The sequence below is a fragment of the Xenopus tropicalis genome, chromosome 5 (genome assembly GCF_000004195.4).
Source record: "Xenopus tropicalis strain Nigerian chromosome 5, UCB_Xtro_10.0, whole genome shotgun sequence".
Classification (NCBI taxonomy): Eukaryota; Metazoa; Chordata; class Amphibia; order Anura; family Pipidae; genus Xenopus; species Xenopus tropicalis.
The window spans coordinates 70,872,489-70,894,153 of record NC_030681.2 but is presented as its reverse complement, the minus strand read 5'-3'; the positions used below and the strand labels follow the sequence as shown (position 1 = coordinate 70,894,153).

The 21,665-nt window shown below is 35.2% G+C and overlaps 1 protein-coding gene across 15 annotated transcripts in view; it reads right to left on the bottom strand.

The window, feature by feature from the left end:
* The window catches only part of eya4 (EYA transcriptional coactivator and phosphatase 4), a 171,958-nt gene that overhangs the window by 52,669 nt on the left and 97,624 nt on the right, over nt 1-21,665 (bottom strand). For 5 of the 15 annotated variants that reach the window (XM_004914593.4, XM_012963589.3, XM_004914592.4 and 2 more), the window contains 4 exons: nt 17,164-17,288; nt 16,223-16,291; nt 9,421-9,513; nt 7,171-7,237 (listed from right to left, as the gene is read on the bottom strand). In XM_004914593.4, the coding sequence (XP_004914650.1) occupies nt 7,171-7,237; nt 9,421-9,513; nt 16,223-16,291; nt 17,164-17,288 (354 nt within the window). Of the gene's footprint in view, nt 1-7,170; nt 7,238-9,420; nt 9,514-16,195; nt 16,292-17,163; nt 17,289-21,665 lie in introns of all 15 variants that reach the window. The other 10 variants (XM_031902413.1, XM_031902414.1, XM_031902412.1 and 7 more) reach the window with 4 other exon arrangements.

Here is a 21,665-nt window from a genome sequence, read left to right as displayed (position 1 = left end):
TATATATATATATATATATATATATATATATATATATATATATATAAATGTTGGTTGTACATGCAATTATAAAACACTAATATTTATTTGAGCCACAAGACCCTTGGTGCTAGTTGTGTTTGATTCGGTATATATATATATATATATATATATATTATTTTTCAGTGTTTCATGACTGCATTAATAGGTCTGGTCCAAAGTAAATTATATTTATTTTAGCAATATGTCTATGAAGATTCTCATTCATCCAGGTCATGATATACAGTATCTAGTAGAATTAAGTCTAAAACAACTGGACTTTTCTGAGTTTTTCTTGAAAACGTTTCGCCACTCACCCGAGTGGCTTCTTCAGTTCAAATGACTGGTAGGGAATTCCCCGGAAACCATCCCTGAACAGAGGAGGGGGCCTGAGACACCGCTTGCCACCAACATACAATGGCGCGTTGACATCCTTACCCCGGCAGTTTCACAACAGTTCACACTTCCAGTCATGTACTTTGAAGGATTATGTATATTGTGGAGAACCTCGCACTACAGTAATCTAGTTTGGGTGCTCAGTATTTAAAGTTTTGACATATACTATATCGTGTTATAGACACAAAAAGGCAAGACTGGCACACCTATTAGGATTAAAATATAACTTTTACTTCTTGGTATTAAAATACTTAAAATAGATAGAAAGAAAAAGAAAGGAAATTTTAAAATGTACACTATCACACCTTGAATCTGTTGCAGTTCTAGCTCTTTCACTCCTAGAAATTGTTACTTAATAAGGTATCTTTAGTGTCGTAATTGTTTAGTTACATTTGTAACAATTCTATAGTTTGGTCTGCACAGAAGTATCCTGTATGGCTTCTAAAGGAGAGTCGTGGCTTTATATCCAGGTAAGTAAACTAATCTCAACCTTTATAATTCGCAGTTTTATTACCCAGGTAAGTTTTTGATCTGCACAGAGCGCTTTGTGAAGTTTACAGAAAAACTCGTGATTAAATGACTTCGGTAAATATTAGTAGGAGGAAATTCCTTACAGAGAGTTGAAAATAATCTCACCTTCCGTGTAATAAATTTATTCCACAGTCATGTGTTGTGTCTTTATTTAATCCACATTTACTTTATACTGAGGATCAATTGGAGTGTTCACTGTATAAGCTGGTAAGTATCATTGTGGTACTCATTACGCAGGAGCAGTGAATCACCTGGCTAAATGCCCAGTACTCCACCAAATAATGCAATATTTCTGAATAGCGTTCGAATAACAAGTTATCAGAAAATTCCCTATCTCAGGGCGCTTGAAAAATTCACTGCTCTTACTAAGAGGGACAGAACCTTAATATTTATTTATTAAATAGAATAACTTGTATATTTTTAACAATTCGCTCTGTTATTGGCTATTACGCCAGTGATTTTTTCGTCCTCCTTAATAAGTGGACGGAAGCTGCAATTGTAATTGTTTTCCCATTAGATCCCGCATATACACCAATGGTATTCCCACTTACTCAATCAAAATGACTTAGCAAATTAGTATAGCACTTGACATCAAGCCGGCAAGAGTAATAATAGCAGGCAGATTCACTGCTCCTGCGTAATGAGTACCACAATGATACTTACCAGCTTATACAGTGAACACTCCAATTGATCCTCAGTATAAAGTAAATGTGGATTAAATAAAGACACAACACATGACTGTGGAATAAATTTATTACACGGAAGGTGAGATTATTTTCAACTCTCTGTAAGGAATTTCCTCCTACTAATATTTACCGAAGTCATTTAATCACGAGTTTTTCTGTAAACTTCACAAAGCGCTCTGTGCAGATCAAAAACTTACCTGGGTAATAAAACTGCGAATTATAAAGGTTGAGATTAGTTTACTTACCTGGATATAAAGCCACGACTCTCCTTTAGAAGCCATACAGGATACTTCTGTGCAGACCAAACTATAGAATTGTTACAAATGTAACTAAACAATTACGACACTAAAGATACCTTATTAAGTAACAATTTCTAGGAGTGAAAGAGCTAGAACTGCAACAGATTCAAGGTGTGATAGTGTACATTTTAAAATTTCCTTTCTTTTTCTTTCTATCTATTTTAAGTATTTTAATACCAAGAAGTAAAAGTTATATTTTAATCCTAATAGGTGTGCCAGTCTTGCCTTTTTGTGTCTATAACACGATATAGTATATGTCAGTACTTTGAAGGATTAACACCTTCATCAATGAGAATCTTGGTACCATTGTGATTGGATCATACCTTCTTACACCTGTCAGTTTCAGCTAACACCTAACTGAACAAGTTCAATGGAACCATTGTGATTGGATGTCTGTGACTCTACTACCATCAAGAGTTTAAATACCGGGGAATTCCCTACCAGTCATTTGAACTGAAGAAGCCACTCGGATGAGTGGCAAAACGTTTTCAAGAAAAACTCAGAAAAGTCCAGTTGTTTTAGACTTAATTCTACTAGATACTGTATATTTATTTTAGCATTTTCGAGACCCAATGTACTGTACATACTTATTCCATGGCCTGTAATAACACAGTCTTTTCATTGGATGTACACAACAGAATTGGTTTATGTAGAAGCCGGCATGTTTTTGCATGTTATATTCTTTTCAGAAGTGGGAAAGTATTTAAATTCCTAAATATAATGTATCCCTTCCATTTTATTTAAGCTGTTCTTTTAATGATTTATCATAAATTTTATAACCTGCAAGTCAGAAAGTGGTTTGTATTGTAATTGTTCATAAAATAAACAGATAATAGCTGGGTTTATAAGACATCTTGATCCACCCAGCAGCACTCCAGTAATATTTGAATTTGTCATATATTTTATTTTTTTATTTAAACATGATTATTGTAACTGGTAATGGAATTCTTGAATTTAGAAAGTGTAGGGATAGGCAAGACCTACTGTAATATCAAAACTAATGGCTAATTAGAGACAATTGTAGAGAAAGAAATGCCTACTGGGAAGTAACAACATTTAATGGCCATAAAATTTAACTGGATAACCACCTTTTAATGCATGTAGTCTGTAAAGCAAAACGTTGGTTGTACATGCAATTATAAAACACTAATATTTATTTGAACCACAAGAGTTTGCATAACAAAAGTTTTTGGTACAGTAGTGACTAAACTAATAAAGAGGGTCAAGTCAATTGCATTATTTAATCACTGTTGGAAAAGAGTTTAAGTGCTAGAGGATATAAGTAGTTTCCACTCAACAACATCGAGTTACATTATCTCTCTATGGGGCCGATTCACTAAAGGCCGAAAAAACGAGTGCTATTTATAGCATGCATTAAAAATATTATCACTTCTTATATTTTGAGAATTAACAATTGATTCACTAAAAGGACACTTGTCTGAATTAAGAAGCAACGTTATTGTCGTTATTTATCTGGCAATGACATATTTTTAAGCGTTATTTTAAAGCATGCAATATATTTATGCTTTATTTCCTAGCATGCAATATTAGCGTACGCTATTACGCACGTAAACGTTACTTTCTGAAAACTACCATTCTGAAAATTACCATTTCCCTGAAAACTGGAGGATGCATCACTCTAGGACGATCACATACTTGAAAAAATCCGACTACAAACTTCACACCACAGACAATCACCAGCTGCAATTTTGTTTAGTAATGTCTATTACTGGGAGGCGTTAAGTTTCATAGTAATTATCGCCACATTTTATGCTTTTAACACTTCAGATATGTCTGTGAATTATCGGTTAGTATTATTTCTATTAGATAATTACCTCAATGCAATGGAAACAATGTTTTGTGATAATCAGGATTTTTGCGCATGCGATATGAGTAGTAATGCATGTGAAATGACTTTGATGAATCGGTACTTAATTATCGAACACTTTTTAACGCATAAAACTATGCGTTAAGCGTTAATGACCTTTAGTGGATCGGCCCCTATGTCTCTGCAAAAGCCACGGGTTGACACATCCTCAGAAAAAATATCAGATCAATATTAAACCAAAATATAGAGTTGTAAAACAAAAAAGCATTAGCATAGCAACAAATATATGAAGAGAAAAAAGTCAAGAAATGGAAAGATAAGGAAATGTTTAAAATGTAACAATTTTAGGGGTTATTTACTTACTAAATTGCATTTGCAGCTGATAAATTTAAATTGAGGCACATGCACTTAACGTAAATCAGACTCAATTGCACTGAAAATTGTGGTTGGTATCATTTTTATCATTCAGTGAGAGTGATGTGTGCACCTGATTCTTCTGCTGCGCTGGCAGTAGCTCCAGGGTTCCCATAGGGGCCTGCATCAATAAGACGCAATAGTGTTTGATTTGGAAAAGGAGGCAGGAGGAAGCAAACTATATGGAAGTGCAAGGAGCACATGTTGACGCAAGTACTTTAAATATATTGGATTTTTTGCGTGACTGTGGGAACATTTTGCAATCCTGCTACTGCGGGTTTCTTTTAAGGTACTGTGTAAAGGTAACTGACAACACAAAGGTTAGATTTTTAAGTTCAACAGCAGGAAAAATAAAGGAGACCAAAAAACACAAAAGATGGAATTCTTTTTAGAACAAGATGTATAATAAGAACAAAGGAAGGAACTGGACAGTAGAGGGGCGAATTTTTGAAAACAAGGATTATAATAAAAGAATTGTAAGTAGCAGAGACAAATGAACAGAGAAACCATGTAGTGGAAGACAACAAGGCAAACAGCTGGGATACATACAACAGAAAAACAGAGGATAATAAGTTAATCACGAGAAAATGAAACATGAGCAAAATAGAAGGAAGGAAAAGTATTTGACTAGACATGAATGACCTTAGTAGTGTGGGAAGCAATGAAAATAAAAAGTAGAAGATAATGTACAGTTACAATGGACATGATTTAAAAAATGCATAAAGCTATAACAAAAGGGTTCTAATAGTGATGAGCAAATTGTTTCGCAAGGCATGGGTTTGCAGCGAAATTCCACATTTTGTCATGGGAGAATTTTTTTGCAAAATGCCAACAAAAGTTGAAGCTTAGAGATTTCTTGCTGTTACTGTACTGTACTGTACTGTTTTGAAGCTTAGAAATCTCTAGTTGGTAAGGCCTTGGATGATGGAATATAGGAATATTGAAATGCATCCGACTAGGGGAGTTTTATCATGAATTGAAATGTTAATTCAAAATATATCTTCTTTATTCTACATTCATATCATATTTACATATTTACGTGGTGCTTATTAGCTTACATTTAAGCTCTCTTTTGTTTTGTCTTCCTTTGTTTATTACTTTTGCACTCAGTGGGACAGTGGTGCACATTAACAGCTCAAGCTTTTGGAAGGCCTTTGCTTTGGAAGGCCTACAGTACATTTGTTCCATCAAATGGGGTTTCTAAATGAATTAAGGGATTTTTAACAGTGGATCTTTTTCATGGAAATTTGATTAAATGGAACATCCTATACTATACCTACTTGTTTCTTTCATTGGTAGATATACTGCACACCACTGCTGATCTGATACTGAATGGATAGGTACCTAGGAGAATATTAATTTCCATCGTGGTCACTTCCTGGTTAGTTTCCTTATAAGCTAAGGTTTCAATGTCTGCAACAGCATAGTGATAACTTTATTTCAATAAAGCCAAATCCCATAATCTAGAATGGAGGGGAGTCTGTTGATATGGCCTACTCATTCATTCTGTCATAAATATCCACAACAGGGGTAATGACAGACTAAGAACCACTAGATGACCTTTGAATAATGTAAGCATACATTAACAAAAACTTCATATTGAGCAAGATATTTGAAGGCATCTATCGGTCTTCACAGGCCTGGATTTTTAGGAAGGCCATAAAAGCCCAGGCCTAGGGCGGCGTGACTTTAGGGGAAGCATGCTGCCCAGCCGTATTTGTTTTTCCCAGAGCACTGGGGGAATAGGTGAGCAGGAGATTTGTTTAACATCTCTGCATGCCAATTCCTCAGTGCTCCGGAACCAGATGAGTAGAGTGAGGGACGAGGGGCAGTGGGGGAGCTGTGGGGAGAAGATGAGTAGAGGAGCTACTGCGCATGCACAGGGGGCAGGGATCAATATAAGGTGACTAGGTGTGCACCAACTATAAATCCAGGGCTTCAAAGACACAGTACTTTTTCTACAACAAACTGAGATGTTTTTATCTCCCTGATTTCCTCCGGAGAGAATCCTCCCCCAGTCTTTTTAAAACTAAGGTTAAAGACTACCTTTTGGAGCACTCGCCCATCACCTGATCTGGGAACTGGCACTTATATTGTAATGTCACCCACTGTGACCTACAGCACTTATACTGTATTTGCCTATTTGTGTCTGTTAGTTACCCCTCCCATATAAATTGTAAGCTCTACGGGGCAGGGACCTCCTTCCTCTTGTGTCCTCGACTCTTAACTTATTGCTGCTGTATTTATCTGTATTTATTATTATACTTTGTATTTATCTATTATCTTATTAACACCCTGTTTGTATTAATGTATTCTACTGTACAGCGCTGCGTACATAAGTAGCGCTTTATAAATAAAGATATACATACATACATACAACAAACTCTGTAAACCTACAGTCTATTATATAAATTACTTTATGCCTTACTTCATCATTTAAATAGTAAATCACTCCCCAACTCACACTAAGGGCATTGTCATTAATACTCAATGGTTTAACTTTGATGAGTGCAGAGAGGTGGTTCTTTTACTTATACAGGCCTAGGGCAGAGTGAATCATCAGTAGTAACCTCAGAGTAATGCATCTATATGTACACCGGCAGCAGTTCCCGCAATTAAAGGAACATGTCATTATCACTTTAACTAATCTTAGTAGTAGCAATACAAGTGCATTTCTTTAAAAAATGTATATTTTATGTATGGTGTTCCATATGTGTATATAGCCTTAGATGGAAGAACATCAGTTATTTAGTTAAGCTGCTAATGGCAGATTAAGAGATGGCTGATACCAAAAATTCTTTCAGTGCTCAATCTTAGGATGCAATTAAAAGAAGCCTAGCCAAGCTATTGGTGAATGACACCCCCCAGAATCCTCTGGCAATCTTTGGTAGCTTAGCAACATCATAAGAGTCAGCGAGGGTCACAGCTTATATAGAGCTACAGCTTGACTAGCACGGGTTTACAGTTTTCCTCATAAGTTAAATAACTTGTCACTTACTTAGAAGGATATAGCTGAGGCGAGTACTGGTGTGCTGATCTTGGACTGTAGCCACTGCTTGTTATTACTGTAAAACATGAAACATGCTTACAAAACTCAGTTCCATAAATATCCTGTTTTTATGCACTAACAGCTCTATCATAGTTCATAAATGCTGGAAAAATGGGTTACTTTAGTGTAAAATAGGACTACATAGTATGAAACTATTTGTACAAAACTAAATCTACACATCGGCAACAGCAAAAGCTTTCAGGCCTTTAATTAAGGCAAATGTCTCATATCATATGGGCTAAAAATAAATATGCTCTGGATAGTTAATGTCTCACCACATGAATTTACTAGAACCACTAGGCAGTTTTATTTAAGCAAAAACACATACTTGATCTATTTTCCTATGGCAATTTTTAAAGAATGTAAACTAACATGCAGACTGCCCATATACGGTACAATCCAAGGTGTAGTGGCTTCTTTAAAGTGGCACTTTACCTTTTAATTTCTACTATGATGCAAACTCTGCATTTTGGAATTTAAATGCTTGTTGCAAGGTTACCACTTACCATAAAACTACACAGCAGTTGGCATGACATATTGGAATAGTAGAGGGTATATATAATAGATAGATAGTAATACAACATAGTAACAATATTAAAAATGTGGCATGGTAATCTGCAGAGCTTTTCAAACTGCAGGCTAAAGACCTAGAAACTAAGGCCAATATCACTATCTATATTATAAGCAAAGTTAATTTTCAGATAGGCTGCCTTTTAAGGTGCATACTGTAGCTTGGATTTCTACCCTACTGTTTTCTGCCTGTTGTTGTACCTTTTCTCCCCAGCATCTCCAGACAACTGAATGCATAAACTAAATGTAAAGCTGTCTTAATAGGTGTCTAAGTAGATGGAAGCACCCTGGGCCCTCTAGATTGCAGTTGTAGGTAGGACACTTAATAAAACAACATAAAACCACCATCTCTAGACTGTTGTTAAATTAGATATATCTGATATTTCTTAAATTGGGGCCCTTCTTTTTTTGCTCCAGGCATGGAGGTGCAAAATATGGCCCTTGCCAAAAGTTGTATTTTAACATCTAAAGGCCCATAGTTCAGGCATCCCTGAGCAAATATTGCCTGTCTTTTTTTATTACCTCTACTACCCAACACAGGCAGTGCTCAGCTCAGAAATGTATCTTTTGCATTTTTGAGGTCCACCTGTCACCACTACTTTTACTTTAAACACCAGGTTATCCAACAACTTGCTATGGAATGCAGTGACATTTAAACATGGGTGCTTTTCACCTGATGGCAGAGGCATAATGCCCAGGGTGATGTAAGCCATAAAGGCCAACTGAACAAAGCCTTAAAGGTATCTCCTATCCAATGTAACTGTCACTGGACCTGTATAGAAACCTGCTGGTATAGAAGGTTCTTACTGAACATTTCAGAACTGCAAATGTGTAGCAACCAAAGCCTGTTTGCGTTTCTTTTGTGTAAATCAATTGGGGACATCATCTTTAAATTATGTTTTTGTGTATAATTGATGGACCTATTCAAGAAAATTTGCTACTGGAAGTGTGTTTTTTTGTAGGGTTTTTGAATTATTCAGCTTTCTATTTCACCTCTTTCCAGACTGTAACTTGATTATCCTTTTTAGTGCCATTCATTTAAATATGTTGGTTCATGGCCTGGTCTTTTAAAAATTAAGCTTATTGTTCTTATTATAATGCATACATCTCAAGAACAGTTAGTAAAGGTGAAATAGTGATCAATTAAATATTTTTATCATTGTATCACATGTAAATTTTATTTGCCCAAGCCCCAGTCAGCTCATTTTTTTTCTGTAAACAACAAAAAACTTACATAAAAAAAGTAGCATACAAGTATCAGGTCTCTTATAAAAAAAAAATATTCAGAAAGCTCCAAATTATGGGAAAGATATATCCATTTAAGCAAAGAATTGTGTTTCAAATTATGGAAAATAAAACATAAATTTTTCAAGCATTTTATTTAACAGATCCAATACATGTTTTAGATTCCATATCATTCATTTCTCAATATCAGGGCTATCCTTACTTTCCCTTTACTTGGAGCATTTTTGGAGATTGTTAAGAATTTTCTCTTCACCTTTTCATAGGTATGGCCCTAATGGGCTTATCACTGCCCTGCTCTAGCATATGAATCATTTTAACATAAATGTTTTCTATTCTGGATATATTCTTTAACTCCTTAACTATAAGGTGATTGTTTTGCTTTACCTGACCCAGTGAAAGTGTCAAGTGATCCATCTCCTGTTGTTGTAGCTGTTTCACTGTTGTTCATGGGCTCTGTTTTGACTGCAAGAAGAGACACTACATAGAAGAATAAGCAGACATGAGATTCCTCTCTACATTTACAATAAAACCTCATGCCTTTTTCACTAGTAATACCAAAGTCTCAATGCAAACACGCAAACATCCCAAGAAGGGCAAACAGTATAGCACACATAAAAGCCAGACTGATTTCAGCTATTATAAGAACCAGAAGAGCCACCGTGGTTTTACTCATACTGGGACAGGAGAAATCCTTGAACCTAAAAATCATTGCCAAAAGATGTGATATGTGGTATTCACCAAAATAACTGGCTTATAGTGTATATTTAACAGGAAATAAAGTATTTCTTCATTAAGGAGGCTTTTTATGTTTTATGACGGATGTTTGCTAAATGCAACTGTCAATCATATATTGGCAGAAAAGTACTTTAACTTTCAATTCAGCTCTCACTTTCCCCCTCCCTCCTAACCATCTAATTGTGTAGCCAGTGCATGGGCCTGGGTATCTGGTCCCCCATTCTGGCACATACACAAGATTTGGGGTGATACAAAGCTTGCCTTAAAGGAGAATGCAAGTCAAAATTTAAAAAGAATACTGCCCAATAGTCCTCCTATTGTTTAGTAAAAACGCCACACTTTGGCTCACCTAATCAAATATTTACTCAGTCACACTTACTTCACATTTTCTAGAACAGGCAGCCATCTCTAAAAAGGTATTCTCCCTTCCTTTCCCTCCTTGCTTCATACTGCACATGTGTTTCATTCCCTCCCCCCCTCCCCTCTGTCAGATCCGCTTCTGATTGGCTGGTGGGCATGTGTAGCTCAGAACAGGAGACAGGATCAAGTTACACACATGCTCAGAGAATAGGAAGGCTGCCGCTGGCAGCCTACAGGAAGGACAGAGAGATTTCAGTGATGTCACTGTAGGCTGCCAGCACCATATCTCAGAGAAGCAAGCAGGGATCTGGGAATTTAGATATGCAGTAAGTACTTAAAAAGAATGCCTTTAGACTTACATTTAATTTATATTAACCTTTCCTTGTCCTTTAATAACAGTGTCCACAAAATGGTGGCTGTCTATGCTGTATTTATGTCATTCCAGGACTTAAGGAAACAAGATTTATATTACTTATATAGTGTAAGTGAAGTTAATTTTGCTTAACAAACACAATAGAAAAGAATTTCAAATTATTTCTTAGGGTGACAGGTCCCCTTTAAAAGGAAAGTATGTTTAGTGAGCAGACAGCTTCATGATGTGCTGGGTTAATGATAGGCTGCTGTACTAATGTATATAGTATCTCATTGCAGACTCACACCAAGCACCTGATGTTTATGCAGTTCAGCCTATAGACCAGCAGTTCAGGTGTCTGACAACCACAGGTATTCACTGCTTGTGTTCTATTTTGTGCAAATTCACTATGCATACTTCAGGCATGTTATAATGCAGCAACTAAATGATCATTACAATTAGACAAACTGACACAGGGCAAAAAACTGTCATCTAATGCGTGTTTGTAAAATCCATTCCCATACAGATATTGATCAACTTTCCTCAGCTAAGAGCCCTCTGCAGGAGTTAACATAATTAACACCTAGTTGTTAGTTGAAATATAGTAGTGTTGGTTCAGTTTTAGGCACATATAACCCTGCAATTAGACATTTCACATATAGGATAAAGTAGACCACATTAGATGACTTGCATGAGAATGATTTTGTAGAAAGGTTGGGAGTGACTGTGATAACCACATAAAGAACAAAATAACATCCCATGGCACTGTCCATCTGTTGCAAGTTTATCTCTTTACCAAATAAAATGCATAGTGTGTTAGGGTGAAGTTTATAATCTGTATAATTCTTGTTCTTGTAAACAGATTTGACAGGCCAAGCTTTGGAAAACACATAGAACTGTAGTTTTTAACTGTGCTGTGATACAACCCTAACTGTGAAGCCCAGGTGTGGTGAGGGATATGGAGTTATGTTGTGTTTATGTTCAAAACAATACCTTTTTGTATTGTAATTGTATTACCCCAGACATGAGGGTGCTGTAGGTATAACATTTACTTAAACTTTGAACATTGTCCTGACAAAGTTGACTCCTGACCTTAGCCCAAAAAAACACCTTGCTTGCAAATGTGAACTAGGTGTGATCGCCCAACATCAGTGCCCAACCTCTTACATGTAAAAGAAAGCTAATCCCACCATCAATGTCCTACCATCTGGTAAAGAGCCTTCCCCGAAGTAATGGCTGTTTAAGCAGGAAATATAGTACCCACTTCATGTTAATACCTTTGGTCTTCAAATAAGCTGTTGAACTGGTATGTGTCCAAATACTTTTGGTTACACAGTGTAAATAATCACAGGATCCTTCTTATATAAGCTTGGAATCTAGGCATCAGGTAGTGTTGTAGTAGAAGATACATTTAGCTATAAGTTGTGCTAATTAAAGAAGGTCTCATCTTAATCCTGACTTACTCCAACACATCTGTTTATTTCTTACTCATTTTATAAGTCCCTGCTCAAACATGCTTAAACTGGAGAAGAAGGTTCATAGGCCATCCTCCAGCTGATCCAATTCCTGTGCTGAACAGGGGCTTAAGGGGGAAGCACACCTCCTTGTTCAACATTAGTTTAATGAATATGACGTGTGTTGAGTATACCTTATGCCTGTTATTTTATTTACCAAAAATCAATGTTTTTTGTTATTACTTGAGCTACAGGGCAAACAGTTGAAGATGTAGTTTGTCCCTTGTGAGATAGATATTTATATTACCAATGCACAGAAAATACCCATGCATAATGAGCCCCTGCTAACAAAATGGTCACAACAGAGTTGGAAGGGAGGGGTTGTATAAAGTTAATAAACTAAACAGTACACTTTCCAATGCAATTCATTTGGAGTGATTCACACACTGGAGTAGTTGGGGAAAAGATGAAAGTTGTTTCCGTTTCAGCCTTAAAAGGGGTCAGCAGAAAAGAAGCTATTTCTACTACCTCATTTTTCGCGTGTGCGCAGGAGAGTGAAAAGCTACTTTTTCACTCAAATGCGCATGTGTTGGCCCCGGGATTCTGAATAAAGAAGACAGAAGGAAGAGGAACGCTCACTCACATATACCCTGGGTCAGTGCAGTTATCTTCTAATAGGAGCACCAGCCAGGGGTATCAGGTAAGAGATTACAACCACTGGGGGGTGCCTAACATTTGGCATCCCACAGTGATTTAGCCTTTCCTTCTCCTTTAATGTACAGGTATGGGACATTTTATCTGGAAAGCTTGGATAACCATAATTTTTATATTGACAATCTTGACTTGTATGTATATTACCCTACCTACAGAGGCATAGTACCATTTATAAATGCCTAACCTGCAGCACACATAATATGAAAAGTGTTTTCTTGGTGCTTGGCTCCAGTTCTCAGTTGGATCTAATTGACTATTTTTTAAGTTCACTGAATACTGAATAAAGTCTTTATTTACACATTGTATTTGAAAAGATTTCTCTTTCTTATATTCTATACTTTTGAAAATGTTTATAATTTTGACCGTGTCCCACCAAGATCTTATAATCTGCAGTCTGTATATCATATATTTAGAGACAGACTAGAGGAGTGAGTTATCAACGGTCGAGTTTGATTTTTTTTTTTCGCTTGAAAAGCTCGAATTCAAGTTATGGCTCAATAAGTTGAATGTCCGGTCTTTATTAAGTACAAAAACCCTGAAAACTTCCTGAATGTAAAAATTGACCATGCAAAAGCTTGCGAGGTTTCTATAGAAGTCAATGGCAGTTGTCATAGGCAAAGTTAAGTCATATTTTAAAACTCAAATTTTTTCTTGTAAACTCGAAAAATTCAAGACATTCCTGTTTTTTTTATTCTAGTGAGCTTTCCTTATTAATAAATAAGCGCCAAAATAAACTCAAATTCACAAACTCGAAAATTGACCCATAAAAGACAAGAGGGCTTATTTACAAATAGGGCAAAGTGCAGGGTGCAAAAACAGGTACAGATACATTTTAATCCTAGAATGCAACTGGAACTTGTACCTGCCTTTCCCTTGCACAATGCTTTGTGATGCCAGTATGGTGTATTGACAGTAATTGCTTTCATGTATAAGGGAAAACATTAAAATAATTGAAGTTATGTATTTTGGAAGTAGATATACAGGTATGGGATCTGTTATCCGGAAACCCATTATCCAGAAAGATCCGAATGACGGAAAGCCTGACTCCCATAGACTTCATTTTAATCAAATAATTCAGATTTTTAAAATTGATTTCCTTTTTCTGTGTAATATAACAGACATATAATAATAAAATAGTACCTTGTATTTGATCCCAACTACGCTATAATTAATCCTTATTAGATGCAAAAAAAATCCTATTGGGTTTAATTAATGTTTTATTGATTTTTTAATAGACTTAGAATATGGAGATCCAAATTACAGAAAGACCCCTTATCCGGAATACCCTTGGATTTCGGATAACGGGTCCTATACCTGAACTTGCAGAGTATGTTGGGCATTGCTCTCTCTAAACTGTGTGCGTGTGTGCACCCCCACAAATTTTGAGGCCAGTGCACACAACAAATTGTGGTGCACACAAGGAATTTTGTATATTTATTCTGACCTGAGCACATAGTTTTTAAAAATGTGCACACAAGTTTAAAATGTGCACACAAAATATATTTTTTTGCGCACATAGCTGAGAAGGAATTAGAGCGAACATTAATGATGGGGTAAAAGTACCTTGCTTGGCAGAACTACATATTAAACAATCAGCAAGTAACTTGCAAATTTACAGCCATACCTTGTACATGAAGTGGCAGTTGCAGATTTTCATTTAATTTGTTTTACTAGTAATGGAGAGATTCATAAGAAAGCAGAGTTTTTGTGGGGCCATATGGTTCTGAATTATTAGACTGTATCTGTGCCACTAAACTAGCAGCTCTGGATGCATTGTTGGCCACAGGGACATTAAGGTTGATTTGCATGTCTCCATCCATAATTCCTTATGTTAAAACAGGTAATTTTTGATTTTGAGGCAGTTCTATGTGTATACCTTCTGTTTCTGAGCTTTACACTGTATTTTTATTGTCAAATTCTCCTTTTGCATCGTGTCTGTATTTATATTTTAGAAAAAAAGAATAAAAGCAATCTGAGGAGGGGAGGCCCATTTAGCAAATTTCAAGGTCAAGAATAAAAAACATATTTTTCTTAAATAATTTTTTCAAATTAATTTTTGAACATTTTGAATGTTTTAATAAACTAGAATATTAATAGTTATTTCTCATTGCTTCCTATAGAACCTCAACAACTTTTACTTACTTACTGAGGATTATTTCTTTTTATGCAACTTTTTGTATTTTTTTTTTTTATAAAGAGTGACGGTTTGAAAAATAGTATTCTGGGATATATTCACTAGTTTTCCATGCCCCCTATTGTATACATTTTTGCCAGATTAACCAGGAAATATGGTAAAAAATACTTTATATCTCAATACTCAGCCAAATGAGGGCTTTCACTAACAATAATAATTTAGTCAGCAAATAAACTTGTTCTATAAATGAAACTCGAAATATCAAAAACTGTGTTTATATTTCACCTACAATTCAAGAGAAAAGAAAATCAGCTTGTGTTAAAAAAAAAAAAAAGAAATTACCCTTTTATTCAGGTTTTCCAACTGAAAAACAACTATTTAACTTAACGAGTGCTAAGGGCATGAAATAGTTGCCAACAAGCTGACAAATTTGTGTAATCCTGAAACTGAAAGGATTATGATCACATAAAATGTTGTGGCCATGCAACATAAAAAGGTTAGGTAAGCATGATGGGAGTTATAGTGCAGCATCAGCTGGAGGGTCCAGTAAATTTGAAGCTTAAAGTTGTGTCTCTTGAGTTTCAATTGCCTCTGAGATATTTTCCTGTCCTGAGCAAATTCAAATTATGTTTAAGTGAATGAACCTTAGATCTGTTCAAGCATGGAGAAGCTTCCATAGGCTACAAAAGGGGTTATTTAAAATAACTGTGGCAGGGCACAAAGGGAGTTACTGTTCACTATGTCTCAATTGGTCCTATTGTATTTTAATATATTAAGCCATAGAGTTTAGACGTGTGGGAAAATGCCTCACAACCTCACAGCCACAGAAGCTGAAATTGTTTTAAAAGTTGAAATTGCGCGATTTAGGCAAGTAGTGAACTGAAAAGTGCACTAGTTCCATATTCAGATGGCATCAATGAAGCATGTTTGGAAGTGAAATGTTCCACTGAGATAAATTAAATAGTTGAAAACAGTTAAATGGACAAAGGCTAATCAATTATTTACTGCTCTTGGCTAGAATAATTTATCAGCATAACAGCGGGATACTGTTACACTTTACTTCCCAGCTTCTGGATTGCCCAAGACTGCTTTTTAGATGATACTGAGTTCATACAAATTGTACAAAAATATACGCCTGATTTATGATCACTTGAAACTAACTATTTTAAAATATAAAAAAAGGACTAGTCAAAATTTTAGTTTGCTTATTTTTAGCATATGGTAAATAATATACTATTTTAAGCAAAAATATTGTAATTATATTTGTGTATTAAAATAGCAAATTAAATTTTCAGGAAAAATAAAAAAGGTTAAAACAATGAAACAAAATACACAGAAATGAAGCACCCACAGCAAACCAAAGCAGTCAGATATATGAAACACAACCAACACAGCTGTATTATTACACACCATGCAATGTACTGTAGGAATCCATACTTGTAGCAGCAGAGGGTGTGCCGCAGCTAAGCAGCCAGTCAGCGGTATTTAGAACAGTCATGTTCTCCCCTGAGAAGGGCAATTATACAATGGTTTATTAATGTATCAGTAAGTATTTATTTAAAATATTTGAAAGTGTTGAATTTTTGTACAAATATACCCATTTTTATAGAATAAATTTAGTATTTGCCTTACCTACCTATGAACTGGACAAGTGTTTCTTTCCGCTGGTCTAAATATCTGTGGGAAATCACTGTAATTACAGGGCACTTAATGTTTTGGCTATTGCCCAGCATTTAGTTAGGAACAAGCTTGTTGCATGCCACATGTCTAAATAAGATGAATTGCCACGGGGCAGCAGCTGAGATGTTCTCAGAACTTCAGATAAATTTGGTTCTAATTCCAATAACTAATATATAGGTCTTGCCCCACTGACAGATAAGGGCAAAGAGGACAACAGAGTGCAGTACATCTGAGACTATTTATAAGAATGGAAATTGTAAAAGCCTTTGCACAGGATTATATGGTTGTGATGGACTGTCAAATTTCAAGCCAATGTGGGCCAGATTTTTTTCTCTTTGTTTTAACATATATTTTTTCTACAGGTCTATTTTTGCTGCACATTTGCACAATCATATGTTTGCTCACTCTATATACTGTCTATTATTATATTATTAGATAGGGGTACAATTAATTTTTTTGTTTAAATGGACCAAAACCTTTTTTTTCATTCAGTGCCATGGAGAGCCCCTTAGCTTAAACATTTTAGGATCCCATCATTGGTTACATATGTATAACAAGTTTTACTATACATCAGGTATTTGGCTCTCTATGATAGCAATTTTTTTAAAGAATCTATATTTCACTAATAAAAATAAAAAAATCCATACAATCGATAACAGAGGTTATTTATTGCAATGTGGCATATAAAAAGAGCCTACCTCCTGTCCCATTTGTTGTAATGGAGGTGCTGTTAATATTAGCCTTATCCAGTTTGGAGGCTCCAGATGTATCTCCACTACTAACACGATTGTGTGGACTTGCTAAGTCCTGCATTTCCATAGACCTAGAAAAATATTAAAATAAACACCAATGTTTATGAAGTTTCTGAGATCAGTTCTACACAAGTAGGTGCAACATTATTGTGGAAACTCAAGACAATTCATTTATACAAATACCTATTAGACAATTTAACAATATATAATACAGGTAATACCCGAGTCAGTCGGCTTTCTGGCTAACAGATCGCATACCTGTACATTAATTTGTTAATATCTCTCAGAGTATTACTTAGTACTACTAATGGCATGATCTCATGTGCATGTAACTCAATTTTGTTTTTTACTCATTTTTGGGTTGTGTACCCTAAAAGTAGATGTCAATTAAGAGGCCAATTTAACATGCCCTGTAAAATAATTATGCAAGAAAATTGGTGTAAAAAATGAATGGCAGATTTATAAAGCTGTGTATTTTCTTTAACACCATCTGATCACTGTATTTTACATGGTTATCTTACACCATTATAATCATAAATTATAAGTAAAAAAAAAAAAAATATATATATATATAAAAAATAACAATGTAAAGCATTTACTGAATAAATGGCAGTCTATGCAATTCAGAAAATGTCAGCCAGATTGTCATCATACAGGTTTCCATCTAACTGAATATACTGAATATAGCATTTCACATTTTTACGTTGTAAAAGGATGTAATACGTATCTCTTTGCTATGCTAGGGTGTCCCTAAAGGCTTCCTCTAATGATCCCTATCAGTTTAATTACTTTAAATGACTTTTTGTGAGATTGTATTGTATGCTAAGAAGCCATAGGAATATATATATCTATATATATATATATATATATATATATATACATTATACTAGTATTTTATTATTACAGGATGCCATTCCAGGTAATCAAAAGGTTGTCTGAGAAAAAAAATAATGATATACTGCACCACTCCTTGTGAAGTGCAGCCTGTTAATAAATATATCCTACAAATGTACCAGCAAATATGCAGCCATTAAGGTTCAAGTACTGCAGCTTGCACTGCATGATATGCCTTGTCAAATTGCCATCCGCATGCAAGCTACACAAACATAGCAACAGGGAAGAAATGTAAGTACCGATACTGAACTATACTGAAATATAAAACATGCTGACTTGTAAGGAACCCCCATGACCCCTAACCTGGTCATTCTCTGCAAATCTATTATAAAGAAAATGCACCCCTACAAAAAAAGCACCCATGCTATTGCTCTGGATTGATCCTCAGAGGTGGCAGGTTCTGCATACTGCTCTTGGTTCAGCTCATGTGCAAAATATCTCTGCCACTAGCTGAGGGCAGCACATAGTTGGCCCATCTGCAGCTTAATTTAGAACAATGGGGAGGGTGCACTTTTTAAAGGATAGGCTCACTGCTCAGGAAGACAGGACTAGTGAATGGGGTGGCAGGGGGATCCTTGCACATTGACACTCCCATGATTTCTCCTCAGAAGGAGGAAGGTCTAATGCTCCATAGAGCATACAGTAAAAGTGGATCCTGCATGTCCCTTCAGTTTGTAGAATAAGAGAACACCATTCAGCAAAAACATAAATATTCATTGTTATCTTAATAAAGATAATACTGAGGCATGCTTTGAACTGTAAAAAAATAACCTAGTTTACTCAAGAAATAAACAATTTTTCATAATTGTATTACAAAGTATATTACTCTATTAAAGGGGTAGTTCACCTTTAAATTCACTTTTAATGTAGACATATTCTGAGATAATTTGCAACTGGCATTCATTTTATATTTTTGATGGTTTTTAGTTATTTAGCTTTTTGTTCAGCAGCTCTCCATTCTGTATTTTAGCAGCTATCTGGTTGCTAGGGTCTTTTTTTTACTGTAGTAACCAGGCAGTGGTTTAACCAAGAGATTGGAATATGAATAGCAGAGGGCCTGCACAGAAAGATAGATAATAAAACTTAACAATAATAATAAAATTGTAGCCTCACAGAGAAATAGTTTTTGGCTGCTGGGGTCAGTGACCCCCATTTGAAACCTGGAAAGAGGCAGAAGAGAAAGGCAAATAATTCAAAATTAAAATTCATTCCTTTAAATAGAAACATGTAAAAAATTAACTTTAGAATTGTATATAGACTATTTTACATGTAAAATTGTATCTGTTTTTGCGTTTTTGATTTATATTTGACATATTTATGGTTTTTTAACTATTCAGAATATTTTTGTTTTGTTCAGATTAATAGGTAATGTTTGGTAAACACAACATTTTTCCATGAAGAGCACTTACTGACTAAAAATAACAGTTTTATTAGAATATTTGAATAATGGAAATTCTTCAGAGCAATGCTGGTTAATAGTTATAAACTATGACAACTCTGCATTATGAATGAGGCTCACTGGACCTAGTCAGATTAACATATGCCAATATATTCTAACAAATGACCTATTGCCCAATAACCATAAATCACCATAGTGTCTAAATTATTAATGTGCTATCTGTTTGAAACAAGAAACTCATGGCAAGCTTATGCATCTCAGTGGTCAGATACAGAGTAATTAAAATAAAACAAATGCATTAAGAAAAAGCTTTGCTAAACAGAAGTTTGATTGATCTGGGAAGAATCAGACATTTAGCCCAAATACATTGCAAACAGCCTCAACAGCCTCACCATCTCAACACCTAGGGGCTGAACCAGGTGCAACTGTGATTAGGTGAGAAGGAAAGAGTTAAGGAAAAAGAAAACTGGGCTGGGGGGTGGAGAAAGAGATAGATGTGATGTCAGAAAAAGAAGCACTCACTTCCTTATTTTCTGAGCAGGTAGAAACATCCCACCAACCCTCCCCCTTTTTGCATATTTTGCAAAATGATAGGAGTTTCTCTTCTTTTTGTTTTCATATTATCTATTAATAACTGAATGTGGATGTTTTCCTGAATGCATTGTTATATTGTGGTCTCTGTATCTTTGTACGGTATAAACTTGAGAGTCAGCATTGTATTTAATTCATGTTAACTACTATTGCTTGATCCAGGAAATGTTTCCTATCACCATGGGGGTCAGGAAGGAATTTTTTCCCTCTTGAGGCATAATTGGCACCAGCTTCAGGTTGTTTTTTTTTTTACCTTCCTCTGGATCAAAACAGTGGATATATGGTAATGTATTTTAATGACATCTTATCATAATAGAATAGTTCCAAAGGCAGACAGGTTTTAAGAACCAGCCCTTGGTTCTTCCATTAGTATCAGTTTGGTAATTTTCCTATGGGACCAAACTGTAAATTATATCCTTATAAACAGCATGATCCTATGTCAGAACATGCACTTTATAAGTTAAAGAGACAGCAGTTGCCACTGCTGCACTCTCCCCACAGTGTTTCCTCCAGCTTCTGCCCCTCCTGCTTGACTTCTCCACTTCCTAATTTAAAACAGAACAAATGCTTGCTCCTCCTTCTCCAGTCTGGCTCCCCTGGAGTTATGTGACCTGTATAAAAGCACTCGGCCTGCGGCCTTGTATTTTATATGGTCAGAGAACTCCTTGGTAACATATAATATCTATATAAATTACAGTAGGGGATGCATTATCCACTGTATTTAACACACCTGTAGTCTTACAGGTAGTTACAGGGATAAGTAAATTGTTCTGCTGAAGGTATACTGCATTGTTTTGGAGTCAACTTAAACACCCTCACTGACTTTTGAATTTCTGGTGGCTGGACCTGTACCTAGTGCTGTGCATCATTATAAAAGAATCTTATCAATAATGTTTGGAGGCACACACATATATATATATATATATATATATATATATATATATATATATATATATATATATATATAATACATTTGCATAAAACATCAAAGATGCTAATGAAAATGTAAATTTTTACAAAAATGAATTTAAAAATGTGTAATTGGATCACTTATGTAGATAAATGACACACAAATTCAGCATTTTGAGACCCCCCCCTTAAAATACTTTTTATGGATGAAATGAGCTACACAATAAAGGAGAGAGTTCCACACAATATTTAATCTCACACTACCAAGGCTTCAACATGCCAATAACAGTATGCTTTATCTAGTGCATCTGAAGAATTAACAGAATATCAAACACAAATAGTCATCGCAAGTATAACTTAACCAAGCTATAGGCATAAATGAAATTGTCTGTAGCCTAATAATTGTATAGATGCACATACATATAAATAACCATTGTTTTATATTATAGTATTTAACCTGCTTGTATTCGCTACATTGTATATTAATGCTAGAATGCAAACCAGAACATATTCAGAACACAACTTTCTGTTTCCACTTTCATTTCTGTCATTTCATATTCTCATTATATATTCTAATCTTTCCATTATATGTTACATTATAATATCATAATGACACAGCAAGCAGCCTATGGATAGTAAAAATCCTAAGGGATCC